Source organism: Cyprinus carpio, chromosome B22, assembly GCF_018340385.1.
Source record: "Cyprinus carpio isolate SPL01 chromosome B22, ASM1834038v1, whole genome shotgun sequence".
Classification (NCBI taxonomy): domain Eukaryota; kingdom Metazoa; phylum Chordata; class Actinopteri; order Cypriniformes; family Cyprinidae; genus Cyprinus; species Cyprinus carpio.
This window is the reverse complement of record NC_056618.1, coordinates 24,802,489-24,825,713: the sequence shown is the minus strand read 5'-3', so window position 1 is coordinate 24,825,713 and position 23,225 is coordinate 24,802,489. Positions and strand designations below refer to the sequence as shown.

The 23,225-nt window shown below is 38.1% G+C and overlaps 1 protein-coding gene across 7 annotated transcripts; it reads left to right on the top strand.

The window, feature by feature from the left end:
• Positions 1–3: 3 nt before the first annotated feature.
• tcf3b (transcription factor 3b) lies at positions 4–21,477 on the top strand. 7 transcript variants are annotated; one of them, XM_042749865.1, is made up of 21 exons: positions 8–134; positions 3,301–3,397; positions 4,537–4,609; positions 9,551–9,612; positions 9,706–9,778; positions 10,009–10,049; positions 10,136–10,268; positions 10,361–10,407; positions 13,087–13,186; positions 13,432–13,568; positions 13,648–13,744; positions 14,023–14,081; positions 14,245–14,323; positions 14,581–14,654; positions 15,152–15,352; positions 15,912–16,023; positions 16,148–16,295; positions 16,570–16,623; positions 17,570–17,805; positions 18,895–19,032; positions 19,990–21,477. In XM_042749865.1, exons 2-20 carry the CDS (start codon positions 3,323–3,325, stop codon positions 19,023–19,025), a joined length of 1,932 nt encoding a protein of 643 aa, XP_042605799.1. In that variant the 5' UTR covers positions 8–134; positions 3,301–3,322; the 3' UTR covers positions 19,026–19,032; positions 19,990–21,477. The 7 variants fall into 7 exon arrangements, with proteins under 7 accessions (XP_042605801.1, XP_042605802.1, XP_042605799.1 ...); XM_019064525.2 differs by having other exon boundaries at positions 15,149–15,352; XM_042749864.1 differs by having other exon boundaries at positions 14,578–14,654.
• The last annotated feature ends 1,748 nt before the right edge of the window (positions 21,478–23,225 follow it).

The window sequence follows — 23,225 nt, the reverse complement described above, 5'->3', positions numbered from 1 at the left end:
TAACACACATTGTTGCGCCCATCAGCCTTCAATGCGCCGTGCTTCAAATTCTTTCAAGTTTTATGGTTTTTCCCCCCCTACGAGATTCAACCTTTCTTTTTTACTGCTGGATGTAAAACAACTGATAATCAGAGGTAATGCTTTTTGCCCTTTTGTCGAGTTTTCCTGGGTTAGTAAGTTGAATCATTTCAGTCTCATATATTTACATCAGAGAGTCACATAAATATTGAAGTTCCATTTAGCAAGTTTTAGGGATGTGTGCTTATGAAAGTGGGGGGGGGGGGGGTGCAGAGTTTTTTTTTTCTTTTTTTTTTTTTTTGTTGCTTAGTTGGTGTGGTGTGATGTCCTGTTTTGTTTTGTTGGTGTTTGACCCAGTTCAATCCTTACAGAAATGACTCCTTTGTCCTTTTATCAAAGTAAGGATTAGTTTTGTGGGGCGCGTATGAGTTTGAGGGAGCTGTCAGTGAAAGTTTAATGTACAAATTACTAATAGATGAAAGTTACTTTAATTTGGTAGACTTGTTCAAATGTATCATTTCCTACTGAACTTGAGCGCTGCGTTGTAGCGTGTTGTATCCAGGTTTGCTTTTCATAAAAACCTTTGGTTAATTCAGTACTTAGTTTAATATTTTTTTTGGCAGGAAATTCCTCGCCCCCCCTCCACCCGCTTTCATCAAATCGCGAGTCTCTTGAGGAAAAGTTGACATTTTGTCGCGGTACTTTTATTAACTTTTTGCTTAATCCCCGGCCAAGCTTCTGCATTTATCTCACGACACATGAATAATTGAGAATTATCGGCCCGACGGCTGCTTAATATTGATAATAACGCCGTCCTTATCAAAAGTACGTGTTCGCGATGGATGTGGCCTGTTTGTTTTCGAAATGGTTAAGCTATCGGAATACAATAAGTTTACAGCTGAGAATAAATATTGACATTGTTCAGGTCTGGGTGAAGCTTAGCCCTACTTACATAAAGAAAGGGACGTGACTAAACTCTAGTTTAAACGTGTTTGCACACTCAGTAATTGAGATGGGGTTTAAAATAGAGTTTTTTTTTTATTCTTAACGTGGATTTAGTTCGGGTAGCATGCATCAAATTGGTGGTTAGTGGTAACACTGTTGCGCTCTGTTACAACTAACCACCGATGGCTGCAGTGACACAGGACTAAAGATACAATTTAGCATATCTTTTAACTTTGAAATACGTTTCAAATGTGTGTTTTGCCTTGTTTTTAGTGTCATCTTGCTCATTTCCCTTTATTGGTGTGTGTGATAGGAACCTTCACCGTTAGGGATGGAAATCGTTAGGAATTTAAGGATTCTGCTTCAGTTTTTCTCTTAATGATATCTTGACGATTTTAATGATGTTGATATAATAATATCAGGAAAAAAAATACTGTTGCATTTACAGCCCTAAGCAGTTTCTTGGCAAATTATGCGACCGCACCACATTTCAGCAGAACCGACGTAACAAATCATAAATAAATGTAGCTACATCTCTCGCATAGGTGTTTTGTTTATTTTTATTTTTTTACTGACTTTCAGAGCTATCATAAATGCATCATAAAACTGGCCCTAATTTTAATGCAAATATTAAACAAACAAAAAGGTGGGTAACCTGTTTCATTCATCATTTATTTAACATAGCATGATGTGTAGGCTAGGCCTGTCTTATTTGCACGTTGTCATACGATAATATGAGTCAGTAATATGCTTATGTAAGTTATTAGTTAACTTAAAATCAGACAAAACTAAATAAATAACTTGGGGTTCAGTAAGTGAGCTAGATTAATTCATTAACAGCTCCAACTGATTCATAAGTGTTTTCGATCCACTGCACAGAACCGGTTCATAAGAATCATTCGTTCGAAATTCAAATGGCTCTGGTGGTGCTGTATTTTATGTTATTTTTATTTTTATTTTTGATTCACTTAAAAGAATCGACTCATAGAGTCACTTGTTCAGGAATCGGATTGGACTAAATTGATAATAGGAAATACTGCCATATTACAGGGATCTGCTAAATGAATTGTAGGTTATAAATAATTCGGATCAATTTTTTTTTTTTTTGAAAGAACCGGTTCTCGATTCCCAACCTAATATAAGACCTTCACCCCATTCTTCAGCCAGGGCTGTTCATACCAGTTAAAATCAATTCATGTTTCTCAGATCTGAGACGTTTGTCACATTTTACATGGAAATATGCTGATATATACTGAGTAAAATATATTTTTACTTGTGGTTTGGATTTGTTTTGGCTGGCAAAGACTTGAGGGGAATTTGGGGCCCTCCGTTACTATCTTTCTTGTCTTTTTACCGAGGGGCCACTTTCTACATGTTGTCATTTAGTTGTTTTTGTTTGCGAGTTGAGAAAGCAGTGTGAATAAAATGTACTTGCAAGGTGTAAAAACACTTTTATTTTAGCTATTGGCTTGTAATGGTGTTATAATCAGACTGCTGAAGAGAAACTAATGGTTAATAAGCAAGACTGCTAAAGCACACCACCTGTTGGCATGCAATAGCACACAGCACCCCTTAAGATGTTTCTGAGAAAAAGTTACATTTTTTTTTTATCAATATTTGACAATTTCATTGTATTTTAGTAAAAGAGATACTTAAAATATTTGACTGCATTTGGAGGTTGTTTAAATCCCCCCCCCCATTGTTTGATGGTCTCCTTTCATGCAAATCAACTGGCCAGATAACTATAAATCATACACAGGATAGAGATGTACAATAAGTCAAGAACATTGATTTGCATGTTCCATGTGCTGATATCATGGTTTCATGGAAACTTATTGACTTGTGATCGCATTTAGTTTCCTTGCTGTGGTGAGGTTGCATAACACAACAATATTAATAATAAGATTGACAGACATTATAGAAGAGCTGGCTCTTTGAAAACAATCAAAATAAAACCTTGTTATGCTTTTTTGGCCATTTTATTGTAACACAAGACTAATTGTAGTGTGTAAAACATACAGGATGTCCTCGGCCAAATTAATTATCAAGCAAGTTTTAGATTTAAAATTAAAATCTTGGACACAGATAATGACTTGGCACTGGCATTTCATACAGCCTCCTGAAGCAATACGTAGTTAGTTAATTAAATTTAGTCCCATTTTTCATTTGAGACACGGAAATGCTGGTAATGTACTCTTATGAGATGTGTATATTATGAGTACAATACACTCTCACTTTTATTTACTATTCGACATGCACTTCATCACTGCTTTTCTCATTCATCTGGTCTTTAGATAGCTCACCCCAGCTGTGTCTCTCTCTGGTTTTCTTCTGCAGGGTGCTTTAAAGACAGAGGGGTATGAACGAGGCTCACCAGAGAATGGCTACAGTGGGAACAGATAAGGAACTCAGTGACCTGTTGGATTTCAGTGCAGTAAGGAAGAGACTATGGAGTCTTTGTTACTGATCTAGACAAAAACTGTCTCTCGTAAAGAATCGCTTTATGATTCCTTATTCGCTTCAACAAAATCTGACCTTGTAGTCAGAGGATAGCCGTTTTTCTTCATAGCACTTCAGACTGATCGAATCTCACGTCACAATGCCTGCTGTGTTGTTGGTGGCTATAAACATTATAATGAATCTGTAAATCATGTGCAGTCTCCAACTGGGTCCTTAGAAGTGCAGTTTGCCATTTGAATCATCTCCAGGATAAAGCAATAACCATCGCTCAGTCCTCTCTTATCCTTACCCTTCCATTTATTATTCTCATTTCACCTGTTGTTAAAATTTGATTATTCTTGGCGGTCATGCTTTCCTAAATGGCATTAAAAAAATAGCGAATATAAAAATGTTAATCGCTTGATTCATTGAATGGCTCGACCGTGCTTAATTTATTGCATTGGAGAATTGCCATCTACTGAAGCAGTGAATCAATTAAGACAATACATTGATAATCAGACGTGCCAGACCAAATGCATTATGATCTCACATCTAATTACAAATTGTTAATGGTTTAGTTACTCCCTCATATCGCATTCATTTTCCAGCCTTTTATTTTTTTTATAAATAATATAGAATTAATTTACAGGAGCTTATGCATTTGATATCTTCTTTCTCGTGGTGTAAAAGGTGGTTCACATTGTGAAAAATGTCTACCACACCAGAAAGTCCCTCTCATGCACCATGCAAGGCTAGCACTGTTGCTGCTTACGGGTTTCTCTTTGCACTTCAAAAACAAAGAGGCATCATCCATCCATGTAAACGGAGCCTCTTCAGCCCTTTCCGTGAAACCTTGACTTCTTTGTAGTACAAGACAAGATGCATCTTCAAAGAGCCATACTACTTTGTGAGAAAGGGTTTCTTTCAGATTGAACCATTTTAGTGGGTTATATCCGCCAAAATTTACGTCAAAATTTGAATTGAACTTTTGAATTAGATTTTTTTGAAGTCTAAGTTTGGTGTATCATAGATTGTGTTGAAAATTATGTTTATGTGTGGATGTGTTGATGTGAGTTTGTCGTGATATGCTACTATGCTTAAACTTGAGTTCTGCTTCTTATTTTTCTGCCTTAGATGTTTGCACCCCCTGTGGCTAATGGGAAGAACAGGCCTACCACACTTGCTAGCAGTCAATTTAGTGGTTCAGGTAAGTCTAAACGCATGCCTTTTCCTGTTTAATGTCACATATTACTTGAATTTGCCATATTAGTGCATTTCATAAGTTTAAAGAGGTGTTCTTTATAGCAGTGGAGATGTTTGGGCCAGTTGCTAAGTGCTCATTCCTCTCAACAGAAGAAACGGACATGCTTCTTCTTGTTTTCCTAAACCCCCTCTTTTATGAATTCACTGTAGTATATCCAGAGTCAAAGCTCGGGGCAGTTTGGATCTCTTTGAACTGGTTGTTCAGTTGAAGAGCCTATTGCACAAACTTGTACATCGTAAAAACTTTGTTAGGTCAAGAGGAGTGATTGATTTGGTTGGATTGCTGTTTATAATCACGTTTTTGTCCAGAGCATTTTAACAGCCCAAAACATCTCATCATCTTTTGTTTTGTTTGTATGTTTGTCATCTACTTTATAACCAGTTCCACATCACACTCACAAAAGTGTTGTTTTTGCTACCATTGTTGGCTTGTGTTGCTCTAGTTTAGATTGTTTCAGAAGCTGTCAAAGGCATGAGTGTTCCATGCGTTTCTCTTCATGTCTTTCCAGTCTGTGTGTCTGTCTCCCAATCGACACTCCAAACATTAGCCTTGAATAAGAACAATCTGAGAACAAAGACTTAAATAAAGGCCTCACAGTCTCCAAATGATTCCCCCACCCCACCGCGTAAAACACTCCTCCCCCCACACAAGAAAACACTTTCTCTCCCTGCCAACTGACAGGAAATGGACCCTTTCTGAAACAAAGCTCTCTCATACCTCCCACCACCCCGCAGGAGGCCCGCATGAAAACAGCAAAAGAAACACTGTGAAAGATCACCAGCTTCACTCTCGGTCCTAAAGTGCCAATTACATAGCAGGGCCAAGCTAATAATGTCTCAGTTTGAGATTTTTATTTGCGAGAGATAGCTGACTGAAAGGTGGGTGAGACTGTTTGTTATGTCTGTTGTTTGTTGGTTGTTTATGGTATTTATATAAGTCAGTATAAGTATCACCCTGTGGACTCGGTATAACAGTATATGACATGACAACAAAGGTCCAAGTGACAGTTCCTCAGCGTTAATTATTTAAACTCCTAACATAATTACGGGTTCAGTACATTCTAAGCTCTGTCGGCATAGTTGTGAACATGTTCTGGATTACCACAAAAAATAATTTTACGTCGACCCTTAGTTTTTTTTTTTTAAAGAAGTATTTTGAGGATTTAAAAAATGCTAGTGTTTATCCTTGAACTGTATTTTTCTGCTCTGTAAAGTTGTCAGTTTTGTGTTGAGACCACTGTTCCAGCCAGATAAATTTTAGTTACCAGTGTAATTTGTATGTTTAAAATCTTCTCTGTGTAAAAAGTCCTTCTTTTGCACAAATTGTCCCAAAGTTACAAAATGTTTTGACATTACATGGTTATGGCAGTACTGTGTATATTTTTGAACATGCGAGCTTATTGCAATGTATCCAACTAGTCTCTACTTATTGTATTGCCCTGTCCTTTCCTATTTTATTTTGCTTTGAAAGAATTAAAGGACAAAGGACATTTTATTTTCTGTGGTAACATGTCACAAATGCTGTTGATAGAGCTTGACATTTATTGAACCTAGAACATTCCTTGAAGATCATAAAAAGTATTGCAAATTAACAAAAGCTGTGATCTTGACTTCTTTGCATGGACTGGATTGCTTTTCAATTTTAAACCATTGTTCAGGAGTTAAACTTCTGACTGTCCTCTGCTATTCATTCAGAAGATCCCCAAAGTAAGGACGTCTTTAGAGGAAGCAGTGGCCTTCAGAAGTGCATCTGTTCCTCAAGACAAAAGTGTTCGGGAGGGTGCTAATCATCTCCTCCCCCTCCTTGGGCATAGTCATGGTGTTTGTGGGATTTTTTGCATGGAAGGACTTCACCAGGCGTCCTCTCACTCACCTCCACAGCTGCCCAACATGTCACCCACTGAGGACAGCATTAGGACAGGACAGAGCCCATTTCCCCCCTGGTCACATCCTTGAGATGCGAGCACATTCACACACACACCCAACCCTCTACATTGCGAGTAAATCACTCGCATATGCGACTAAAGCTGTGTCCAAAACAGTTCCCTATCCACAATATAGTGCGCTATATCGGGTGTCGGCCGTTTTGTAGTGCTGTCCGAATTCATTCACTACATTCGTTCACTACTTTTTACCCACAATCCTCTCTGATTTCGAGTGTACAACTGATGTACACTCGCTGAAGCACTATTTACAATAATCCAATGCGGAGAGGACTGAGAGCTGGAAGCGAGGGCGGGAACGAGTTAGTTTGAATGAGAGATGCCATTTAAATCTTTATTATTTCTTCGTTAATGGTTATTTCATGCATTATTAAATTAAAAAAAAAATATTTAGGCATCAACATCAACTAGGCAGTTTAATGTTTTACTAATTTACTGAGGTGGTGTTGTTAACACATGAGATGATAGAGATGTGATGATAATTTGGTGGATGATTATAAAATATCCGTTAATCACCTATGTGGCATATTCATCCTAATGTAACTAACGGTCGCCTGAGGGCGCTCTGCGATCACTGTCATCTTATTTGAGCGCAAAGCGCTGCTCAGGAGAGTTTCAAGACATTAAAAATAATATATACATAAAATTTATGTGTAATATGTGTTTATTTTTGTTGCCAGTATTTTAATTTAATTATGATGAACATATAAAGCATTACAAAACAAGTTAGGCCTAATAATACCATGGTTGAAACCACAAAGCTGGTGCGGAGGTTTGTATAATTGCAATATAAAGTCATTGTGAGTGTTATTGATATTCATTTTATTTTCTAAAATAATATAAATGTACATATGTGGAGATGTTTCTGAGACAGCTTCAGCTCTCTGACAAGCAGTTTATACATCAGCATCCGAATTCGTTCACTTCATTTTGTTCACTCCTTTATGATATAGTGCACTCAACTGCCATACACTATATAGGGATTAGTGAATGAGTGAACAAGTGAGTGATTTCGGACACAGCTTAAATCTTCACTCTGGGCGACTAAATGATGTCTAATATTAGCCAATGGCTAATAAATTCTTAGATTTTACTTGCCAGTGTGTGAGTTGGAGGCTGAGTTTTAGTTTAGCACGGATGTATTTTCGCCATTGACTGAGCGCTTCAGTGTTCCACTCTCCGTCAAGCGATCTGTACTATTTTTCAGTTAATCTCAGTGGATCCGCAGTGCACTTGTGTATTTGGCGTACCGTTAACTCTAGTGTGAAGGCACACGACTCGCCATCACTTTCTCTCACTCGCGCAAAGTATATGAATAGTCTTACATAACATACTGAATTGATGCACTACATGTAAATGATATTCTTTGTTGTATTTTCCTGTCAAAATAATGGAGATTATTAAATAATACTTTATTATCATATTATAATGCTTGACTGACTGATGTTTAGAATGTACTTACAGATATTTAAAAAGCTGTGCCATTTTACAAACATTTTATAAATATAGATATAGATATGTTTGTAAAATGGCACAGCTTTATAAATGCATATATATATAGTATAGTATGGTATAATATAGTACAGTATTTCAGTCTGACGAGTAAACAAAAAAAAAAATTACTTGCCAATGCTGAATCAATTGCCGAGGTGTCCACACAGGGTTGACACCTCAAGCCATTATTGCTTCACTTTTGATATCTGCTGCGATCTGAACTTGAATAACTGCATGCTGTGCAGCTGATGTATTTGAAGGAGTGTATAAAGGAAATTATCTTTCCTCAACACAGGAAATGGAATCAGTTCCTGCTTGACTGAATGTCAGATTTGTCTTTGTAGAATTGCATTTTGATGCTTCCAGCAAATAAGTGGCCAATGACTCAAAATATAAAACACATTATATCCTCAAAAAAAAAAAAAAAAAAAATTATATTTGCCCGGAAAAATCACCAGTTTAGTTTGCTAATGTGGTAATTAATTTGTAACAGTCTGACAAATCCAATCCAAAACCATTCGCCATGTTAAACATCTTGTATGGTTCTTCTGCATCTGAATCTGTATCTCTGCCTCTTTGTTTTCCCCACATAAGATGATTATGCCAGGGAGATTCTTTCACCCACTTCATTTCCCATGCTGCCTGCGTGGGCTCCATAGATCACGGCTGTCAGTGTGGATGTCGCTATTTGCTCTGCTTTGTTAGCTTCATCACTCATGCTCAGCCTTCAGTGGCCGCTCTGGCTGAGACCCCCTCTTCTCTCACACATTTTTAATTAGACCTAAAAAAAAAAAAAAAAATCAAAAGGAGAATATGAATATTCATAAACCAACTGCATTAATATGCACAATTATGCAAATCAGCATGCAATTAAGCCATGTGTCTTTGGAGAGCTTTGCATTAAGGCATAAGACAGGAGGCAGAGGGGAATGCTTTATGAGGAATTTCTGCTCCAGTACACTTTGAAATGTTGCCGCAGTGTTTTCGAATATCCATTTTTATACATATAAAGCATATTGATGGCTATGAGGAGAACCTTTTAACACTCTGTATCCTGTATGTCTTGTACTGAGACCTGTGTTGTCCCTATGGGTCTCCACTCCCAAATGTACAATGATGCTAATTTCGCAATTCTTTGATCAGCCTGTTTTTGTTCTGCTTGCCGTGATATTCCTCCCCCCCCAACTTGTCTTAATGAGATCCAGTGACTGAATGAATGCTCCCTTTATGGTCAGTGATGTCGAGGCTTGCTGAATGACATGGATATTAGTGTGGTGTGATGGTTTTGGATGAGATCCAGAGGCTGTCTGACAAGCACAGAACCAGCCACCAAACGTCCAATGGCCTTAATCCATGAAAGGAGAATTAAAAAGGATCTTGATGTAATGGTTTAGTGCATGCCAAAATTGCAGTATTGGTCTGAGAGTTTGTGATCAATTACTTTGTAGGTATGGAAGAACGCAGTAGTCCCTGGGCGGCTGGAGAGCAGAACAGTCCTCCTTTTAACCAGGTACAGGTAGACCCAATGACTTTTTTCTCATCTAAAGGTGTTGTTGGGACATGTTTTATTGTTTTGACCTGCTTCTGTCTTGGGTTTTTCCAGAGCTATGGAGAGGGCTCACACTTCAACGAACATGATGGACTATCTTCCCCATTCCTTGGCACAGGAATTAGTGGTGAGTGAGCTTTACCAACTTCTGGTTGGTTTATCTCAATGTAGAAACTGCCCCATGGGTTGCTTGGAAGTTGCTCAGGGTAGTTGATGTCCTCTTGGCCTCACCAAGAGCATTCACTCAACCTCCATGTTGTGGCATTGACTTCCATTTCTTCCAATAATTGTGACATATGCACTTTATTTAAAGTGCTGAGTGAGATTGGTTCACTCCAATTTCATATGTATTTGCAGGCAAGAATGAAAGGGGTCCTTACTCTTCCTTTGGGGGCCAGGTAAGTTGAATCAATTCTCGAGCAACACTTAAAAGTGCTTTAGTCACTTAAAGTGCTTAAATCTGCCATCTTGTTGTTCCCTAAAGCCAGGGTTCCTGCCCTCAGACATCGCCATGCCTTCTGCAGATGCCATGTCTCCATCCGGACTGAAGTCTGGCTCACAGTTTTACCAATCATACCCCAACAACCCCCGGAGACGCCCCTCAGATGGAAGCATGGGTAAATAACTTACAACATTTTCTAGACTTGCATAAGGTCAGTCGGTATGGAATGAAAGAGTACCTTTGTGTATGCTTTGATCTCTTTCACAGATACCCAACCAAAAAAGATCAGGAAACCGCCAGGACTTCCATCTTCAGTGAGTAACCTTTCTGAAATTTTCTTACATGTTTCCCACTAAAAGTATTTCATTACAACCTCATTTTAATGATCCGAATTGTGAGGAATTACACAGCTGTTAAGTCAGCAAAGTCCTGCCCTTTAGAAAATCGTAATTGCATAAACATGATGTAGTGGCTATTACAGGAACTTCCAGAATTTTGAGTTCAAGCATTTGTGGCATCTGAAATGGTTTGACATTAGCCCAAATGTTTAGCTCCAACACATCTGCCTGGAAGTTTTTAGTGATAAATTCTGCACAAAGGTGCCGAAGTAGGATTGGACACCCCTGATATGGTTCTCATTCAGAGTAGAAACATTTTTAATATGACGTGAACGGTAACACTTTAGTATAGGGACCAATTCTCACTATTACTTAGTTGCTTATTAGCATCCCTTTCATTGACATATTGGCTGTTTATTAGTACTTATAAAGCACATATTCTGCAAAACCATATTATACAGCCCTAATCCTACCCAGTACCTAAACTTAACAACTACCTTGCTAACTATTATACAGCATTAATTATACCCAGTACCTATAGTTAGAGAGTCGGACTCCCAATCGAAGGGTTGTGAGTTCGAGTCTCGGGCCGGCAGGAGTTGTGGGTGGGGGGAGTGCATGTACAGTTCTCTCTCCACCTTCAATACCATGACTTAGGTGCCCTTGAGCAAGGCATCGAACCCCCAAACTGCTTCCCGGGCGCCGCAGCATAAAATGGCTGCCCACTGCTCCGGGTGTGTGTTCACAGTGTGTGTGTGTGTTCACTGCTCTGTGTGTGTGCACTTCGTATGGGTTAAATGCAGAGCACTAATTCTGAGTATGGGTCACCATACTTGGCTGAATGTCACGTCACTTTTTTTCTTTTCACTTTGGTTACATGATGATTGGTAGTATTTATTGAGGCAAAAGTTGTAGTTAATGGTTTGTTACTGGCGAGAACTGGTCGTTCAATTAAAGTGTGACCACGTGAACAAACAAGAACATTGTTGTGAGGAGTAGATGTAAGAGTCCACAGAGATTGTACCGTTGTGTCAAATGATTAACGGATAAAAATGTAAGGCCCATTCTTCCATAAACATTCCAGATGACAGACTTTTGATTGAACAGGGTATGTATTTTCATTTGCATCAAAATATGTCTACCATGACTAAGGTCAATAATACTTCTGAACCTTTGACCATTGCAAATCGGCGTTAACTTGAACAAACATGCAAGAAGCCATACCCCTTTTTTCGATTCTTGGGAAGAGTAACCATTGTTTCTTGATCTAAATCCACATAAGCTCAACACTTTGCCCTCTAAAGCCCCTCCCTGAATGTGATCCTTCAGATTCGCCAATGCTAGACCTTATCCTCCCCCTCTTTCAAAGTGACCCAGTTGTGAGTCCCCTTGCACTTCTCTCTCTCTCTCTCTCTCTCTCTTGCTTGTCTTAGCTCAGATTAATGGCTTCTGATGAGCTAGGGTTCTAGCTCCTGCTGAATCCTACTCTACGGCTCAGTATAACTTCCTCTTGTGCCGTCACAGCATTATATTACACTAATGATTGCGCTAATGCTCACCTGCTACCTTTAGCATGCTTTTCAGATATTTAAAAAATTCTGAAGTTTAAATCCACCTTTGGCTGGGCACTAAAGGATATTGATACTTAACTTGTCTGGGCTTGCCTTGATCTTCTCGAGTGCATCAACAAATCATTGTGAGGATGTGTTTCCTGGTGAACTTGAGAGAAGAGGGCCATTTTCAGGGTTTTTTTTTTTTCTCCCTTATTTGTTCTTTTATGTGGTTTCTACATAATCAACCAGTCTATTTTGCTCCACTACTACCACTTCTTCAGCAAGACCTCTCCCCCCACTGTTCTCACCCCTCCTCTCTTCAGCCCAGCTGCCTGTGGAGTTGGACAGGCTCCAGGAGTAGGCAGATGGCTCTGTAATTAGAAGTGCATCTCTCCATTCCCATCCCACTTCTCCCTGTTAAATCAAATTACAGGCAAAAGAGAAATATTGCTTTGCTGGATTTGTATTCTCCGCTGGCCCGAGACCCACCCGCCTGCCGGCGCCCCCCTCCCTCCCAAACACTCGCTCATGTATGCACGCATACAGACAAACATACAAATCATACGTGTTAAGACATGCATGTTGGGGAATACGCTGTATGGAGATATGCCTCGGGGCTCCTGAATTCAGATGAATTTCCGATCATCATTCGGTTCCGTTTATCGGTTCCAGATAATTTTATTGTGACTACTATAAACAAAACATAGCTTTTTTTTTCCATTTCCATGTTATGGAATATGTCATTACCCAGTGTGCTTAGCTTGATTTGGACTCACTCTTTGTGATGGTGCTCCCTGTAGCTGTCCTCCCTGTCCTTTTTGGCTCATGGGAGTGTGAGAGGAAGCGCCGACTGTGCCATGAGATGGCTGTGGCGAATTTCCCAGCATGCTCTGTTCTCTGTCCCTGCCACTTTATCTGAGGGGGCACTATGGAAACACTCGTCCACGTCATTTGTACCGAAAATCATGATGCGCTTGCCAGCTTCATGGGCTCCATATCAGTTGTGCATTCAAGTGCAAGCAATTCACTATGGATATTTTGTCCATATGAAGCCTGTTACTGTGAACGCCATGTTTCTTTATGTCCTTGTTTGTAAACGCAGGTTTATGCTGCCACCTCTGGTGATGACTATATCCGTGATGGTGCGGCCTACCCAGGCTCCAAACCTGGTTCTGTGTACCCAGGATCTTTTTACATGCAAGGTGTGTACATGGGGAAATAAAATGGTCTTTTCCTTATCTCCCCAAGCCATAAATTCTAATATTATTGTGTACATAACTTGTTCATGTAGACATGTTTGCAAACAGACTAAGCAATAGTTTTGTTTTGCAGATTTGTTATTAGTGTCTTGGAAGTTGTCTTGTGTTTTTTTGGATTATAATAGACGTCCAGTTTGTTTGATTTGAAATTAGTAGCATGTCCTTCCCATCTGCCTTTGTGTTCGCAGAGGGCCTACACTCCTCTTCGGACCCCTGGGCCCCCTCTGGATCCATAGGTCAGTCGGGATATACGGCTGTGCTGGGGAATTCGCAACACATCAGTCAGCCAGGATCTTTCTCTGCGATAAACCCACAAGACAGAATGGTATGTCTCCTGAAAGGTTTGGAGAAGGGCTTAAATTGTGACTCAATTCGGAAGTTCCAATAACTGTTTATCTCCACAGAACTATCCCTTGCATGGAGCGGACGTGAATGGTTTCCATTCGGGCTCCGCAGCCTATAGCCACACATCCTCCATGAATGGATCAGACAGCATTTTGGGTAAATTACCTTCGTCATTTGAATTTAATGTCCTCTAGGTTGTGAAATGAGCTTGTAATTGAGTTCAGATTGGATCTTGAAGTTGATTCTTCTTGTGAAATCATTTTTGGCCTTGGACTAGTCTGAACTCGAACTGTAATTTAGAGGAAATGGCCTTCAATCTTTCATTCAGACTTTGAATGGACATTTTTAGCAGATAGCAAATTATGGATCACTTGAATAGTTGTGACATTGATGTAATGAATGGAGTTAATAAGTACTCCTGTTCTCTACCACAGCAAGCAGAGGTTCAGTCGCAGGCAGCTCAGGTGATGAGATCGGAAAAGCTCTTGCTTCGGTGAGTGAGCTTTCATTAATCACCATGAAAGAGCATTTGGCCATGTGAAGTCAAAGATAGATAGCATTATTCAGACTTTCAGTGATCCTTTGGGTATGGATTATTATTAGCCATAGTTGAAGGAGTGCAGTGCTTCACATTTAGTCGTGTTTTTGATTGACAGATCTATCCTTCGGACCACAATGGCAACAACTTCTCCTCCACTCCTTCCACTCCTGTGGGCTCCCCTCAGGGCATTGCAAGTAAGGCAGATGCACCGTCTTATTCCATCAAACCTTGATCTGGTGCATCAGAAAAGTTTGTGTTGAAAGATACCAAGACAAAAACATGTACGCAGAGGAAGAAGCCTGAAGAATCATAAATCATTCTCTTTAGATTGATGGGCTTTGTGTAGGTCAAGGTGTGAATGTGAAGCTCTAGAGCGCCATCTGCTGTCGTAGTGGCATACCAGCATTCAGATGTTTCACACTCAGTCTATATATCATGTTCTCTTCAGCAGGTGCAGCACAGTGGTCGAGAGCTTCTGGCCAGACTGCTCTGTCTCCTAACTATGAGGGTGGACTACATGCACTGGTAGGTTTATAAAGTTCTGTTTTGAACATTCCCCAATGTTAATGCCTCAAGTTTACTCTTTGATTAGACAAATGTACAAACTGTTGTTTTTCTACATTTGCTCTTTTATTTTTTATCATTTTAATTTTGTTTAGCTTAAATTGATTTGTTTTTTCAGTTTTAGTAATTTTAGTACTTTTTTTTTTATTTCTGTGAGTTGCCAGTGCAACATTTCTAATTTTCGTTTAAGCTCAATTTTTCCCCCAACTTTTTCAACTAACAACAATGACTTTAATAGCTTTAGTTTTACTTAACAATAACAACACTTATGTAAAAACACATTTAGCAATGACAACATTTTTAGTTTTTAGATTGTATTTTTTTTAAATGCTTTACTTAAAAACATTAAATAAAATGTATTGTGATATATATATATATACATATATATATATTGATAAATTGTATTAAATACTTATGTATACTTTAAGGTAAATATTAATAATTTTCCTCCACAGCAGAACAAAATGGAAGACCGGCTGGAGGAGGCCATTCATGTGCTGCGAAGTCATGCGGTGGGTCAGGCCCCGGGAATTCCTGGAGCCCATGCTGATGTGCATGGCCTACTGGGTGCCGTCTCCACATCCAGTGGATCTATGGGGGTTCTCCCTCAGACCTACTCCAACCCAGGACTGCCCCTGAGCAACAGACATCCTACCATGGTTAGTGTAGGCACTTATGTATGATCCCAACATATGGATAGCATAAAATTGCATCTAAGGCATCATGTTTTTACTGAATTAGTTGATTTAGGCAGTTCGTTGATTTAATTAAAGAGGCTCCTCCTCTCATGAATGCGTGATGACTGACAGAGAAGAGAAGAAATTGTTGAATAAAGTCGTTTTTTTTTTTTCTTTGCGCACAAATGTATTCTCGTAGCTTCATAAAATTGCTGTTAAACCACTGATATCACATGGACTATTTTAAGTATGTCTTTACTATCTTTCTGGGCCTTGAACGTGTCAGTTGCGTTGCTGTCTATGCAGGGTCAGAAAGCCCTCAGATTTCATCAAAAATATCTCTATTTGTGTTCAGAAGATGAACGAAGGTCTTACGGGTTTGGAACATCATGTAACTACAGTTTCAAACTAGCTTTACAAACACTGATTGCATGTCTCTAGTTTATAGCTGTTTGTGGTATTGTGTAACACAAAACAATAGTAATGCACCTGTGGGTATTGATATGTGCTAATTACTGTCCCTTGTCGCATTTGTCTGCAGGCTGGAAGCCATCATGATGACCATGCCTGCCTTCCTCCCAGCAGCACCCTGTTGCAGTCCAGTCATGCTTCAAGCACCCCACAGCCTGGAGGAGCACCAGAGGGTTTTAGCAGTGAGTCGAAGTTTCAATTTCTCTTTTTGAACCAACCGAACATGTAAACAACAGATGCAAATGCTGAGAGTTGCGTGTGAGTTTCAGCGGGATGCATTTAACGATTTCCTGTCTTTGGCTTCAGGTTTGCCCGGAGGCTTGGCCCACGCCACGCATTCGTCAAACAAGTCTGATATTAAGAGGGAAGACAAGGAGGAAGATGAGAACTCCTCTGTGGCAGATAAGTCTGAGGAAGAGAAGAAGGAAAGTAAATCGTCTCGCACCAGAACAAGGTACAAGAGCACTTTTTTAAGCATTGCTCTAAACTAATGGCTGAATGATTTTTAAACCATAAACACTCAACCACGTGATGGTTTAAAGCAAATCTGCATTGTCTTAATTTGATTGCCTACAACAAATGTCTATTAAGTTTCTGTGTTTGTTCGAATGTTTCTTCACATCAGGCCAGGCCTGATTTAAAAGTGTTTGGGCTTCCCCAACACCCAAAATACCATGTTTTATAGTGTTCTCCACCCCCCCCTTCCCAAACTCTCACATTGTTTTCAGAAAGGAGGTGTTTACCCATCAAGTCCTTTCAGGTCTATCAGACCAGGGAGAAGAGTAAGTCTATCTCCCACCATAGAGTGCATGTTTGTGAAAGACTCCGGATGCACACTTGATCGCTTTTAATGCTTTTAAACTTTAAATGTCTGTGTGTTATTGTGCACAAAATCAATTCAAAGCCATTAAAACACTAAGATGATTTTTACACAGGTGGTACTCTGACCTATATAGGACTTTTTATGAGTATAAACTAGAGTTGTCTGTTTTTCAGTGCACGATTGGCTGTAAAGCAGCATATAATGAACATTTGTATTTTTGTCTTTTTTATATGTTTGTATTCTTTCATTCATCTCCTGATCTAAAATTGGGTTAAAATTTATGTTTTTATACTACACCAGTAAAACGTTTGGACACAAATACTCATTCTTTGTCATGAAATGGTGAAAATGAAAAAAGTCAGCAAAACTTTGATATAACACTAATGGACTATGGGATGCTTAACCGCCTTGAAGGAGTTTGCATGTATTCTGGACACTGTATAGTCCAACTCAAGCAAAAATAAATAAGCAAAATAAAATATATGTAGCACAATTGTTTTCAACGTTGATAATAATAAGCAGCAAATTAGCATATTAGAATGATTTCTGGAGGATCATGGAATCTTTTTATCCACCCCAAACTTTTGAATGGTACTGTATTTAGACGCAAAATATTTAAAGTAATTTCACACAGTTATGCATAAACCTTCAGATGTAAAACCTATTTAGCATGAGAAGATTTGTCAGGTGTGTCCAAACTTTTGACTAGTACTATATTTAAGAGATTTATGAACACAACTTTACACTTAATATACTTCAGCAGGTACGTGGACTACAAAGCCATGTTAACATAGAAAATGTTATTTTTTATTTAATTTTTTACTAAAATAAAGTACATTTTCAATTCATTGTACAATTAAAAAAAATTGAATTTAAATGTTATATATATTATTATCTCTTCACAGTCAAGACAATGAAGATGATGAGGATTTGCCGCCAGAGTTAAAGGTCGAGCGGGAGAAAGAGCGGCGAGTGGCGAACAACGCACGAGAGCGACTTCGCGTGCGTGACATCAATGAGGCCTTCAAAGAGCTTGGCCGCATGTGCCAGCTGCACCTGAGCAACGATAAACCCCAGACCAAACTGCTCATCCTGCACCAGGCAGTCAACGTGATACTAAACCTGGAGCAGCAAGTCCGCGGTATGTGTTTTCTTCCTTAAAGGGATAGTTCACCCAAAAAATTAAAGTTTTGTCATTAATTACTCGCCTTCATTTCGTTCCAAACCTGTAAGACCTTCGTTATTCTTCTGAACACAAATTAAAATATTTTTGATGAATTCCGAGAGCTTTCTGACCCTTCATAGACAGCAAGGATCCTAACACAATCAAGCCTCAGTTAAAATAATCCATGTGACATCGGGGGTTCAACCATAATAATGGTACGAAGCTACGAGAACATTTTTTTTTTTTTGTGGGAAAAGATTATGTTTTTATTTTATTATTCGTTTCGTCTGCTTTGCACTATAGTGCCGTTTTGGAGAGTATCACATATGTAAACAACTTATGCTGTTCTGTCAGCAACACTGTATGCACATACGCTGTTTATGTTGTTTACGCTTTGATCTGAACGTAAACAAAGTATCTGCATACATCCATTGCATATGTTGTTTACGTAAGTGATACTCTCCTAAAAGGCGCTATAGGGTGATGCGGAGGAGACGAATTGTTGAATAAAGTCATTATCATTGTTTTCTTTGTGCACAAAAAGTGTTCTCGTAGCTTTGTAAAATTACAGTTGAATCACTGATGTCACATGGATTATTTTAACGATCTCCTTGCTATGTTTCTGAGCCTTGATCGTGTAAGGATCCTTGCTGTCTATGGGAGGGTCAGAGAGCTCTCAGAATGTATCAAAGATATTTTAATTTGTGTTCTGAAGATGAACAAAGGTCTTACAGTTTTGGAACGAAATGAGGGTGAGTAATTAATGACAGAATTTTCATTTTTGGGTGAACTAACCCTTTAATACTGACATAAAACAGCATTTACTTGTATAATTAGAAACTTTTGGAGTAATACTAAATAATCATGGGGAAATAATATGTTGGGACTTATTGAAATATTTTCATTTATAACAATATTGATTGATATCTGTTCACTTGGCCTTGCAAACATCAATGAAATGCTTTATGATAAATGAACAGTTAACCTTTTCTAAAATTCAGTATTGGACTTCCCTTTAGGTGAATCAATCCCTGATTTTGTGCTTTTACTTTCATTTTGTTTTAGAACGCAACCTGAACCCAAAAGCGGCATGTCTGAAGCGACGTGAAGAGGAGAAAGTGTCCGGGGTGGTTGGAGACACTCAAATGCAGCTGTCCGGACCGCATCCAGGACTGGGAGGAGATGGACGCATGTGATCATGTGGTATGTTAATGTCCATTTAAACATTGCCTCACTTTGTGTAATCCAGGTTATGCAAACGCTTTTTGGTCACTAGTTGGATTTTTTCACTATTGTTAATACATTTAATAGTATACAATGGTTAAACACCAAAAATTAGAGCTGCATGTTATCACTACTGTGTCGATTAACACTTATTTTAATAGCACTGTTAAAAATAGTCTTAAGCAAATGTCAAAAATAAAATCATTTTTTTAATGTAATGTTGTAATGCCTTTTGTCATTTATTTTGACAGAATGGTGTAGAATTTAAATATCTGCCATTTATCAGCCATGGCATTAAAATAATTTTCCTCTAATTAGTTATTTTAGTAGTGTATATGTGATATTATAGTATTTAATCATATTTTAAATTAGCCTTTTTCTTTGTATTTTCAGTTATAGCCTATTTTCAGCTTTATTTTAGTAATTGTGTTAGGCACTTTGTCATTTTTTTTGTAGTTTTATTGTATTTCTATGTAGCTTTAATTCATTTTTAATTGTTTTAATTGTAATTTTAATTTTAATTTTAGTACTTCATCTTAAAACTTATTTCAGTTAATTTCCAATGCAAGACCAAGTTTTTCATCTAATACGTATATTTTATTTTGGCAACATTTGTTTATATTAGTCAACTACATTAACATTGAGAAATACTTCTAAAGGAGTTATTGTTAATTTCTACATTTACTAATACATAAAGATCAATAGTTGTGTCTGTTAATATCTAATTAGCTTAAGATGACATAAACAATGAACAGCTGCATTTATTCACTAACGTTAAAGATTCATTGTTAATTAATGTTAGTTAATGCATTAACCAGCATGAAGTAATTACTGTAAAGTATTACTTTTATTTTAAAGTAGCTTCATTTCAATTACTTATTGATATTTTATCGTTTGAGTTAACAACTCTGATAGAAATCTGTTTTCTCTCCTTAGAACCAGTGAAATTTCTTGGGGCTCCTGGAAGAAGTGACCTTGAATCTCTTCCACCGTTCTCATCCTCTCTGGGTGCATATAGTGTCTCGGAATCAGAGATGCACCCTCCAAACCTTTTTGGACACACGAATCGACCCACCAAAACTGACACAGCAGATTTTGTCCGTGATCACTCTAGACTGCAATTACCAGCACAAATGTGAAAAACTCTTTCTCAACTCATTTTGTATTTTTCTGCTTCCTTAAAACAATGGATCGTAGGAATAGACATGTTCTGACCACAACTGACGTTTTTGTTTGTTTTTTCACTGCAGAAAGAGAGTTTTAAATGAGAGACGAGACAGATGTCAGTTTAATCATGGATTTGTGCCTAATTGTTACGTTTTATATAAGACGCAAACTGCTTGCTTGTGTGGAACAAAAAAAGTTTGGGAGTTGGTTGTATAGGAGGAATTTGTTTTTGTCATTCCCTACTGAAAGGTACAGTCTTACATGCGTTGTGTAACCAAACCCCATGAGAAGTGGGGCGAACCTGTGGTGCTTTTGAGGAAGGTGTATCCCAGCATGCCTCTGCTCTGTGGGCCAGGGCTCTTTTGGAAAGGGGGAAAAGTACACGGGCCATCGCAGCTCTCCAGACTGTTTCATCTTTTTGGAAACATCACGCATCATCAGCTCTCACGATGCCATTGACTATTTAAGCCAATCGGAAGAAAGCACATCATAAAGGAACGTGAGCTTCTGTTACCATGACAACAATTGCTTGGATTCCATTGCGTTCCCATGCACGAAATTGCCAAGTTGATATTTCACTTCTTTATTTAAATTTTTTTTTTTCTCGCCAGAACATGTTCATCACTCGCTTGCATCGATTCATTGTTGCCAAACGTCTGAAAACGTACACATGACAACCTCACACATATGTAATGGATATTATTTCAATTTGAGGAAGAAAAAAAAAAAAAGTAAGAATATATATAAATATATATATTTTTGTTAGTCTATACATTGTAGATTTCTAAATAACAAAAACGTATTAGTTTGAAGTTTAGAGTCTATAGCGCAAGTGAACGCTAGGAGACGAGTCGTACGATTTCAAGAAAAACCCTGCGTATATTTTCACAAACGTAAGGTTTGGGTGAGGCGACCCATTGTTACTTTTATCCCAGACGCCCCCTGATAGCACAATGCTAACGAAGAAATGATAGAGAGAATTGATAATGAAGGTTTGGGGCGCGGCGAGGTTTAAATCCTCGTGATAGTTTCCCGATTTCAGGGAACCGTACGTCTATAGAAGTGTTCATAGGCAAAGGTGCAGTGCGTAAGCAGCGTTCACCATCATTTCAGTCTCGCCAATGCACATAATGCAACCTGTTTGAATGTAATATTCAAATGTACACACTCTCACGTCTCCATCAGACTGGCTTACTGTGAGTTTAGTTGATTCATATTGTCATTTCAAGGTGTACGTCTCAACCCATTTTTTGTTTTTTTGGTTGTTGTTTTTAAATGATGGTTTGAATTATGTATGTAGGGAAAAAATGGTGTTATAACCTGTGTAATTTTCTCAGTGTCCACAATGGATATGATTTCGGAGTAATAGCATTTCACCGTAAGGGCGATACTGAACTTAGGTTTTCCTAAAGTGTAATGGAAACATAATATAAATTCTTGATAAAGATAAAAAGTTGTTGAACATTTATATATCGTGGCCTTCTTATTCTCAAGACTGTCATTTTTGAGAGTGATGCCTTGTCAGTGCCTAAACTTACTTTCATTGTAAACTTGACCATTTGTTTTATTATATCGAAATGCAAAAATGTCTTTTTGGTTTTGTTTTGTTTTTCTTTCTGGAAGCATCTGTGTAGTATTTAATCTGCAATTTAGAAGCATTGTAGTCTTTCATCCACATTATTATGCTGTGTGTGTGCACCCTTTTGGCAATTTTAGGATTCTCTTTCCTGTCATCTTTGGCTTGATTAGGTTGAAATTAGTTTTTTTGCTTTCAAGATGCTAGTGTCCTGTGATTTTTGAGGTGCTAGTGTATTTGGGATGATTTTTTTTTGTTCATCAGATGGGGGCCGGAAACACTAGACTGTTATGAGTGATTCTCAGTTTATCCAGCAGATACCATCTGAAATGAGTGTTCGTTTTGAAAATATCTATAAAATATTTGAGTGCTGGACTTGTTTTTGCCTTTCCCTTAATGCTTTTAGATGCTGAAGGAGGGCTGTCTAGTCATCAAAGATTCTCCTGCCTGAAATTACTTTCTTTTATTATCCCTGAAGCATCGTCTCTTGAATGTCCAACTGAGTGAACATTATTTGTGTGTTGTTGTGTGGTGAAGTTTTGTTTGTGTCGTTTATTTCCATCAGAATTAAGATGTGTGTGAATTTTACAGAACCTGGTGTCTTGCAGTCGCAGAAGGGACATGAACAATACTGCTGTTGTGTCTTCAGAGTGCCTCCGGTTTTTGTCATTATTATTTTTTTTTTTTTGTTTTTATAAATATATATATATATATAAAGTAGGTATTGAGAACTGTCATGTATATAACAGTAATGTAGCAATAAATGTGCCATTTTTAAATAACAGAATTATACTTTTTTTTTTTTCAATGTCTTGCTTTGGATCTTGTATACCTTCAAATGAGTTAAATAAAAGAAAACATTGTAATAAAAGTCTTGCAGTTGCGTGTCTTTTCCGAAAAATGCTTGGAGTAAAGAGAATTAAGTATGGAGCGCGTGGATTCTGATTGGCTGTAACTAAACAAAACAAACAAGCCAAAAATCGTTCTGAAAGTGGGCTAGTTGTACCTCAGTGTCGTTATCGTCATATAAACGTATTGGTGTGAACCGTCTTTTAAGAGTCATAACTCATAACATAAAACGTTGCACAGCAAAACTGAATATCTTTCAAAGATTTGATGCCACATGCTTCGCAAACTGCTTCACTTCTATACTAGGTCTTTCTCAGAAGTGCTCACTGTTGTCAGGTAACTTAAACTTTGTTTCTAGGTGGACTGATCAAAATCTGTAGGCTAACTACAAATAGCTAAAGTTATGCAGCTGCTAGCCAGACTATTTTAACCAGATCTTGCTATTTTTGTGCTTTATTTTATTGAACAATTTGTCACGCACAAACAAAATACCAACAACATGCATTAGAACGGTAGGAGCAGGTGTATCAAAGAAAAAAAATACTAAACTACAATTAATAAAACGAGCGAAAATTAAATG

Bases quoted from the DNA above. Each gene is read 5' to 3' on its own strand.
- tcf3b (XM_042749863.1), top strand. From the start codon at position 3,323: ATGAACGAGGCTCACCAGAGAATGGCTACAGTGGGAACAGATAAGGAA. The intron at 9,779-10,008 runs GTGAGTGAGCTT...ATGTATTTGCAG, and splicing joins CCTTGGCACAGGAATTAGTG to GCAAGAATGAAAGGGGTCCT. The intron at 16,296-16,569 runs GTACAAGAGCAC...CATTGTTTTCAG, and splicing joins TCGTCTCGCACCAGAACAAG to AAAGGAGGTGTTTACCCATC.